The sequence below is a fragment of the Salvia hispanica genome, chromosome 2 (genome assembly GCF_023119035.1).
Source record: "Salvia hispanica cultivar TCC Black 2014 chromosome 2, UniMelb_Shisp_WGS_1.0, whole genome shotgun sequence".
Lineage (NCBI taxonomy): Eukaryota > Viridiplantae > Streptophyta > Magnoliopsida > Lamiales > Lamiaceae > Salvia > Salvia hispanica.
In genome coordinates, this window is record NC_062966.1 from 29,202,042 (window position 1) to 29,212,005 (window position 9,964).

General features: G+C 34.2%; 1 protein-coding gene across 2 annotated transcripts; it reads left to right on the forward strand.

Moving 5' to 3' along the window:
* On the forward strand, positions 1–3,727 carry LOC125205549 (probable alkaline/neutral invertase D). Of its 2 annotated transcripts, none has more exons than XM_048104567.1 (5): positions 1–136; positions 1,077–1,522; positions 1,597–2,028; positions 2,128–2,686; positions 3,188–3,727. In XM_048104567.1, exons 2-5 carry the CDS (start codon positions 1,112–1,114, stop codon positions 3,481–3,483), a joined length of 1,698 nt encoding a protein of 565 aa, XP_047960524.1. In that variant the 5' UTR covers positions 1–136; positions 1,077–1,111; the 3' UTR covers positions 3,484–3,727. The 2 variants fall into 2 exon arrangements, with proteins under 2 accessions (XP_047960524.1, XP_047960525.1); XM_048104568.1 differs by lacking the exon at positions 1–136 and adding an exon at positions 151–306.
* The last annotated feature ends 6,237 nt before the right edge of the window (positions 3,728–9,964 follow it).

Consider the following 9,964-nt stretch of genomic DNA (forward strand, 5'->3'; position numbering starts at 1 on the left):
CCTCACCCACAATGATCTCTTTTTCCTCTCTTCTCCAATTTTTCCACCCTCTCTCTCTCCGCCGCCGGCCGCCTCTCCCGCCGGATTATTGCTCCTATTTAATTCCCTTCCATTTCTCCACATATATATCTCCAAGGTAAGTTCTCTCTCTTGATCCCTCACCAGAGAGATTTAGATCTACTTCATCCTTCACTAATTGTTGACCTGTTTCAGCTACCCTTTCCCAAACCCATCTTTCATTTCCACTTCTTTTTCGATTTTCTCAAAATTTCAGCTGTTTTTCAGTGGATCTCGTCTCCAATTTCTGTAATGTGGCTTCTCTCTTTCTTGATTTTGCAAAAATATCCAATCATTACACATTTTCAGTTCATATTTTGCAAAAAAGATTCAATCTTTACACATTTTCAGTTCATATTAATATATATTGCCGTCTCTTTCAGTGTCCCGGGATTTGGGGGGACAGTCAGAGTAGTAAAGATGCAATTTTTCTTAATTCTTAATTACTAATCTTATTTTCGAAAATATTTTTCTTGCTTTTTTATAGTGTTATATTCTTGATTTCTTGCCAATTTTCCAAATTTAAATTGTAATTTCATTTCTATGTTACTTGCTAGTTTTATTTATTTTGTGGATAAGGATGTGGATTAGATGGAAATATGGATAAGAATTTTGGTTATATGGAAATAAATCTTCTTGTTAATTCTGATTTATACATTTCTTGCATAAGATCGTATTTCTTTTGGTAATTAGTTAATTTCTTGTGCCTTACTCATTTTATTGGATCCTATTTATTCTTTCATTGCTTGTGGAGTTTGATATTTTCGATTGAATTTAATCCTTTTCTGCATTATTTTATTCTGATTTAGACAATATATTTCTTGATAGACATATTATATATAGAGATAATAATATATTACTATGCATACTCTATGTGAGCATCATTCTACGTTTAATGTTAATTGTATTGTTTTGTTTTATACTCCATATGATAATTGTTGTGTAAATGTTTAGTATTGTGTCCTTGTGTTTTTATGTACTCATTTTTCACTGATGGTTAGTAATTCTTGGTGATACAGAGGGTAGCATTTGTGTCGGGAAGTCGTAAAAGATTATGGATTGTGTCAAGGTTCTTCTTGATGGTGGAAAGGGGGGAGTGGAGTCGGGACTCAAGAACGTGAGCTCCCACTGCTCGTTATCCGAGATGGATGATTATGATCTCTCGAAGCTACTTGAGAGGCCTAGATTGAACATTGAGAGGCAGAGGTCGTTCGATGAGAGGTCACTGAGCGAACTATCAGTTGGTCTGTCTCGAGGTCTGGATCACTACGAGAGTGCATACTCCCCGGGGCGGTCAGCGTTGGACACCCCTGCCTCGTCTGCTAGGAACTCGTTCGAGCCACATCCAATGGTTGCTGATGCTTGGGAAGCCCTCAGGCGCTCGTTGGTGCACTTTCGCGGCCAGCCAGTTGGCACCATTGCTGCTTATGATCACGCTTCCGAGGAGGTCTTGAATTACGATCAGGTGCTGAGATTTGAACATCTTTGCTGCTTAACCATTACTATCTTTTTTTTATATGTAATTGTGGGTTGCTGCAGGTGTTTGTTCGGGATTTTGTGCCGAGTGCGTTGGCCTTCTTGATGAACGGGGAGCCGGATATAGTGAAGAACTTCTTGTTAAAGACTCTTCAACTTCAAGGATGGGAGAAGAGAATCGACCGGTTCAAGCTTGGCGAGGGCGCTATGCCGGCTAGTTTCAAAGTGCTTCACGACCCTGTTCGGAAAACTGACACGATTGTGGCAGATTTCGGTGAAAGTGCTATTGGAAGAGTGGCTCCGATTGATTCTGGATTCTGGTGGATCATTCTACTCCGTGCATACACAAAGTCGACTGGAGACCTCTCTCTGGCCGAGACACCCGAGTGCCAGAAGGGGATGAGGCTTATCCTGGCACTGTGTTTGTCCGAAGGCTTTGACACGTTCCCGACATTGCTGTGTGCTGACGGTTGCTCGATGATTGATCGTAGAATGGTGAGATATCTTACAACTCCCTTGCTATAGACGAAATCCAGCGTGCTTGTTTGTGATCTATATTCATGCTTATCAATTTCAAATCTTGAATTTTGGCAGGGAATCTATGGCTACCCGATCGAGATCCAATCGCTCTTCTTTATGGCGCTGAGAGCTGCTCTAGCCATGTTGAAGCACGACGCGGAAGGCAAGGAGTTCATCGAGAGAATAGTGAAGCGTCTCCACGCCTTGAGTTACCACATGAGGAGTTACTTCTGGCTCGATTTTCAACAATTGAACGATATATACCGGTACAAAACCGAGGAATACTCTCACACTGCTGTCAACAAGTTCAACGTGATCCCTGATTCAATCCCCGACTGGGTGTTCGACTTCATGCCAACGCGCGGTGGTTACTTCATCGGAAATGTTAGCCCCGCGAGGATGGATTTTAGATGGTTTGCTCTCGGCAATTGTGTTGCCATATTGTCCTCCCTTGCCACCCCTGAGCAAGCTTCCGCTATCATGGACCTCTTCGAGGAGAGATGGGAGGAGCTCGTCGGAGAGATGCCCTTGAAGATATCTTATCCAGCTATTGAGAGCCACGAGTGGCGGATTGTGACCGGATGTGATCCAAAGAATACGAGATGGAGCTATCATAACGGAGGTTCTTGGCCAGGTTAGTCGACGTTTCTTGGATCTCTTGCAATCCATGCCTTATATCCCTTTATTAGTTAAAAAGATCGATATTGGTACGCCTCTAACTACGTTGTTTGCACTAGCTTATAGAAATGTTTCCCGCGTAGAGGCATTTATAACATTTTGCGATCTTTTGCTAACACCAAGAGCGTGACAGGAGTAGATTAGCAAATTGAAACGAGAACTCGAGCAATTTCTTTGTTTTCAACGCAAGAATTAGTCGTTTGAACAACCTTCGTTATATAGATATCCCGAGTCGAAAGCAGACTATGGTTTGTTCTCCCTACCATTTGTCTACTTTCGAGCCGATAAGGAAAAAAGGGTGATTTGTAGTAGTAATATTATTGGTGTTTGTTAGTGTTTGGACCCGAATTTTATCCCGTCGTACAATAGTCTAACACGAGACTCTCCCTGTCCGGATCGATCCACTAAACACTCTTAGATGTTTCGCTAAACTCTTTAATTTGCATATTTGGAGCAGTGCTTCTATGGTTGCTAACAGCCGCGTGCATCAAAACCGGACGCCCACAAATTGCGAGACGAGCAATCGACCTTGCAGAGAGCCGCTTGCTGAAGGACAGCTGGCCCGAGTACTACGACGGGAAGCTAGGGAGATACATTGGGAAGCAAGCAAGAAAATACCAGACATGGTCCATTGCCGGATACCTCGTGGCAAAGATGATGCTTGAGGATCCCTCGCACTTGGGCATGATCTCGCTCGAAGAGGACAAGCAGATGAAGCCCGTGCTCAAGAGATCCTCGTCGTGGACCTGCTGATCGAAGGGTGCAGCTCGTTCGGGTTCAAGTTAGAGAGACGAGAGGCGCCGTTTTGCTTCGTTGAAATCGGAACTATGATTCTTTGGCGATTTCTCTTCCTTATTTGTAGGTTTGGTTTCATGATTTGGGTGTAAATTAGTGTCTAGCAAGACTTTTAATCACTTCCCTTGATTTTCCAAATAAAAGAAGACAATTTGATTTATCTGTGCTTTGTGTTATTGAAAAAAGGTTTGTTGTTTTTGCATTTGATGTATTTGATTTCCAATTTTGAATGCTTTTATGGTCTATTTTTGAGTTTCTTGATTTATTCACAAAAATTATTTATTTTGTTTTACATATCTCACTTTCATGTTTCACTAATTTTATTGTGACATCCACATATCCAAAGATTCGTACCAATCTTAGATGGGACTATTAATGACGACGGATGGAATTGAATAGAGTTTGAATTTAATTTATTTAACATAGTCAAACAAGATTCATGAATTTATTCGAATTTAATTGAGTCAAAACTAGGTGTGTGAATGTAAATGATAAAGGTAAAAATCGATATATTCTATAAAAATAAATCTATTTTTTATGAAGAATATCAATGGGTTAGTTGATTGTAAAATTAAAGTTGTCATACTTTCAAGTTTCAATGTTGGGCAGCACTCAATGTAGTCAAATATTAGTAATTGGAAATGTAATAATCTAATTAGATAGTCAAACTAAAAGAATAAATATGAACATGAAGAAATAATGCCTTTTCATGACATGTAACAATTGAATTAAATATGAAGTTTTTTCTTTTTCCTCTTTCTTAATCTAACGACTGTAGAGTTACAACGTTAAACAGTATCCCATCAAATATATAGATTTCGACCGTATTTGAATTTACTCTACAAGACAATTAAATCATTTAATAGTTAAAACACACAAAAAAAAATTGATAGAACACAGAATGCGGAAATAAAATTAAATATGACGCCCACCTCAAAATAAAATAAAAATAATCGGGACACCAAAGATTTTTATGTAATAAAATAAATAAGAAAAATTAAAAATAAAAATAAAAGTGGGAGTTAGGTGGGGTTAGGGGTAGGGATGAGATGTTGATTTTGTTGCAATGTGTTTGGCTGAGTTGTCCAACCTTAGCTTTTTGCCAGAAAGAAATGGACTCATTTATTCAATCTTATGATTTGTCACCTTCATTGGTCCATCTTCATCTCTCTCATTTGAACTAGAATACACACATCACTTTCCAATTCAATTTTTTCATATCTACTTGTTGATTTTTGATAGATTTATATTTATTGGCATAACTTGCACTTCTCTATCTTTCTATTCCTCCGTCCGTATTCCTCCGTCCGCGAATAATAGTCTCATTTTTTTCATTTTAGTTCGTCCGCAAGTAAGACTTCTGATTCAGTTTTACCATAAATGGTAATAGAGTTCCACATTCCACTAACTCATTTTACTTACATTTCATTTCATTTTACAAATGGAACTCATTCCACACACTTTTCTTAACATTTATTAAAAACTGTGCTACTAAGAAATGAGAATTCTAATAGCGGATGGAGGGAGTATATCATTTGAGTTTGAAGCCATATTTTATATGGAGTACCATTTGATATACCCCCTCCGTCCCCCATTAATTGTTCACTTTGGATCCGACACGGGTTAAAATAAATGTAAAAAGAAGTGGGTTAAAAAATTAGTGGAATATGAGACCCACTTTTATTTATTAATTTTATAGTAAAATATGAGTGAAATAATTAGTGAAATTTGAGACCTACTTACCAGTTACCATTTGTGGTAAAAGTGAAAGTGGACAATTAATAGGGAACAAACGACAATGGTAAATAATTAATGGGGACGAAGAAGTATATGACAAATTAGTCTTCGAATAAATGAGTTAACTTTCTATCACCAAATTGAATATTATATCGAAGATTTGGAGTTGTTTATGAAAAATGCCGAGAGTTGAGGGTTTTTGTATATATAGATAAAAGTTCGAAATATTTTATGAAAAATGCAGAAAAATTAAGGGTTTGTTAATGGAAAATTAAAGCGAAGGACATTTTATAGCACTATTAATCATTAACAAAATTCCAGAAAACCTTATTGTATATTGTGAGTATAACAAATTAACAATGTAGAAAGGTATACATCTTTACAAAAAAGGGTGGGTATATATGTATATATATACACAACAAACTAATACTATTAATTATTGTATACTTTATTAAGTTTTTTAATAAAATTTAATTTTTTATTTCCATAATGATTGTGACCATATATGCCAATATCCTAACAATTGTCGTCTAATAGTGAGAGCAATTTTATTTTGTTATAATAACAAAAATTAGAGCAATCATAGTAGCATATTGAAAAGCAAGCATATCGGATTGGTCATTATCACATCTTTTAATATACATTACTTAATGAATGAACATAGAAAATCAGTCATCCTAATCTACTAAGTACTACATTTGTTGGATTAAAAAATATATAAATGAAAGCAACAAAAGCTAGACAAAGACTTTAGCCTAAACTTTGGGTTGAGAATGTCTCCTAATCTTCATAATTTTTCCTAGTCTATTTTCTAACCTTTCACTCCTTCGAATATCATTAGCTGCCTTCTCATCATATAATTATTAACATGATAATCGCATCACTTTTGTATTATCAGAAAAGAAACACGACAAAGTATTTCTAATCACACAAACTAATTTTGAAAGTATATTTAGCAAATTAGTATCTAAACACAAAATATTGTACTACTACTACTACTGTTTGTAGTAATCTTTGCGGGTTACTATCATTATTTGCTCTTATAATCCTCTACTTTAGTTGATATTCGAACTTCATTCAAAATTGTTGGAAAAATACATCTCCTTGATCTTTGTGGACTTGATCTTCGATTTTATGACAACCAAGAGAGCCCTTTGCTTTATGAATTAAATGTTGGGCTTGGCTGACTTGAATTTTAAATTTTACTATAACATTGATATGAAGAGCATTTGTAACTAAACATAAGCCTTAATTGACTTGAGATTTATCATATTTGCAGAGAAAAAATTCCATGGACTAGACATACCAAGGTGAAAATATTATGTGGTATGTCCTACCACTAATATTAATATATAGACAAATGGAAATTTGGGGAGGGCCCACTTTCAGCTGTGAGATTACGTGTTCACTCCGTTAAAGGAACAAAATTTTTAATATAAAAATTATAATTCTCATATGGAAATTATAAATTACTCCCGTAACTATATACACACCCATGCATACTATATATACACAATAGTATCTCTCTATGATTTATATCTCCTATCGTCATTTAGTCGATTAAAAGAATTCTTTCATTCTTTTATATCTTTTCTTATAATCCTCCGTAGGGAGTGATCAATTGCTAACTAATTAACAATTCCAAATTAAGACTAAATCTTAGTTATTAGATTAGAAGATCTAGTGGTTGAAATAATGACACATGGATTATATTTTTAATTATGAAAATTAATAAATAAAATTAGAGGGTATTAATGTCAATTTTCTCTCATTAAAATCATCTTAAAACTTTAAATTTACGTAACTCTCTCGATTTAAATTATTTTTTCCCAAAAAATATATCAAATTAAAGATAATTTTATAAGGATTCCAACGAGATCTCAATTGCATATGTTCCGACGACGTTCGAATGATGAAATTTGATATTTTTTATTTTAGTTTTCGTAAATGTTGATAACCAGATTTTTATCAATAAATAGATCAAAATATCTCAATAAAACCATGTAAAAATCTCAATAAATAAATATGTGTTGATATTTTCTTGTACTAGTGTTGATATTCTTATGTCATATTGTCAATATTTGTAATACACTATGTTGATATAAAAAAACATTCACGAAAATTATCATATGATAACATAATGACGATATTATCCTTTTGTTGATATTTTGTCTACTATTTATTGAGATTCGTAAGATTTAATCTCATCCATTCATTTTAAAATCTAAGGATGGAGATTTGGTCTTGATTTTGGATTAGGGTGCTATAAGCATTAGAATATGACCCACACACTATATATTTATTTATCTAAAATTCTAAATATTCTTTTAAACTTCATTACATAACCATGTATATTGTATGAACTAAAATTTAATCTTCTTGATCAAGAAAAATTTAGCACTATTATTAATTGAATGGTCTTTTATCTTTGTTTTCATTATTTTATATTTTTTCTTTATAATATAATTTTAAATAGTCTGCTAAAATTTTATCTTTTTGTTTTATGATCGATCTTTTCTACTCATCATAATGCAAATTTTAATAGCATAAAAAGATGATTGTAAATTTTTAATATAAATCTAATACTATAAATTGTAGAATTTTAATTGTATAAGTTCATATTGAATTTTACATCATTTTAATGCATATTCACGTGAACCGTGATTACACTCTATTATGTGTTTATATATATACATATATTATACGTGGGATGTATTCATATACTTTTTCCATCTTTTGTTCTTTTTCCTTCTCAATCTCCACCATTCATTATCAAGATCTAAGGGCCGAAAATAGGGCATGATTGAATTAATTTTATTCATTAAAAAATTGGTAAAGGACGTTTAGGGGATACTACTTTACGTCGGTTATGGAAAGTCCATGATTCTCTTCTTCACAAAATATTCCAGTGGTTTTTGTCAAGAGATTGCAGAATTATTCAAGAGATTACAGAGATTACTGAATTATTTCTTCTTAATTATTTCAAGAGATCATCCATCCAATCAATCCAGCGGTTTTATTTTCCATTGAAGAAATTTCTGGTTGTAAAAAATCTTGCGTGAGTTGCATTAAAGAAATTTCTGGTTTTATTTCTTCTCATATTTTCAAGAGATCATCTATTCAATCAATCCAGCGGTTTTATTCTCGCGAGTTTCGGTTTTATTCTCCATTGAAGAAATTTCTGGTTGTATAATTTTTTGTTGTAGTATATCAGTTTGCAATGGTGATGAACTCCCTACTGTTATCATCATTTTGAACGTGTTATTCAACATCTTTTTTATTCAAATTGCATCTAGTTTTTTATGTATTTCCAAGTTGTTATTTTTTTTCTATTACAAAACCTATTTTCCATCGAAGGCGTCTGGTGTTTAGGATTTTCGTCACAAAACCAAATTGTTGGAGTATTCATTCACGACGCCTGAAGAGAGGAGGATTGAGAGAGTGAGGAGAGTGGTGGAGAGATTGAATCACGACGCCGATTTCCAATTCCTCCACAATTGCATTTCCGATCTCTTCGCGCAGCGGTTGAGATCTATGGTTTTCTGTATTTGTTTGTAATTAGTTCGTTCTTGTATTTAGTTTTATTTTGCATCAATTGTCGTTTTATTTTAATGAAATCATCCATTGCTTACAGATTTTCGTATTTTCTTTTCGTCAGTTACAGCTTGTAAATTTTCGACAAGTATAATGTAGATTGTATTAATGTACGATTATAGTTGTATAATGTATATGCTTGTTTTGAATAATGTACATTTCAAAGGGTTTAATGTGTGACAGAAGTTAAATCCATTCCCCATTGGGTTTAGCAATCCATGGGGCTAGGTTGTAGTACCCACTCACAAACAAAACCATCGCAAAGGGCAGAGAGTTTGAATCATCCCCCTTGGGTTTAGCAACCCATGGGGCTAGGCTATAGCACCACCACATGAATTAAATTTCATTTTTAATGCGTTTAAGATTTGGTACAATAAATAATGTACCAATAATATCTAATAATATGCACGGATCAGTGTATAAAGTACAAATTGAATAGAATAATGTTAAAAGGAATGAATTCACATCCTTTGTGTTTAGCAATCCATGGGGCTTGGTTGTAGTACTCACTCACAAACGGAACCATCACAAAGGGCAAAGAGTTTGAATCATTCCCCTTGGGTTTAGCAACCCATGAGGGTAGGTTATAACACCACAACATGAATTAAATTTCAGTTTTTAATACGTTTAAGATATGATACAGTAAATAATGTACAAATAGTATCTAATAATGTGCACAGATCAGTGAATAATGTACAGATCGTCCATTACTACAGGACACAAATCGTCCATTATTGAGTAAATAAAATCCATTACACTGAAATATTTGTACATTATGTTTATCAGTTAAAACTACTCATAAAATCACAACAAAAACGTCTCATAAACATATACACTACAGGACACAAATCGTCTATTACAAAGTAAATAAAACCCATTACATTGAAATATTTTCACATTATGTTTATAAGTTAAAACTACTCATAAAATCAGAAGAAAAACGTCTCAGAAACATATACATTACAGGACATAAATCGTCCATTACTGAGTAAATAAAATCCATTACTCGGCTTCCTCTTCTCTGCGTCTTCATGAGAGGTACTAGCCTCGACCCTTTGCTGTACTGTCAATCTCTCCCTGAACTTTTGCGCAATTGCAAGTGGAAGAA

Excerpts from the sequence above, each read along its gene's own strand:
- LOC125205549 (XM_048104567.1), top strand. The coding sequence starts at position 1,112 with ATGGATTGTGTCAAGGTTCTTCTTGATGGTGGAAAGGGGGGAGTGGAG. Across the intron at positions 1,523-1,596 it reads AGGTCTTGAATTACGATCAG|GTGTTTGTTCGGGATTTTGT; the intron begins GTGCTGAGATTT and ends GGGTTGCTGCAG. Across the intron at positions 2,029-2,127 it reads CGATGATTGATCGTAGAATG|GGAATCTATGGCTACCCGAT; the intron begins GTGAGATATCTT and ends GAATTTTGGCAG.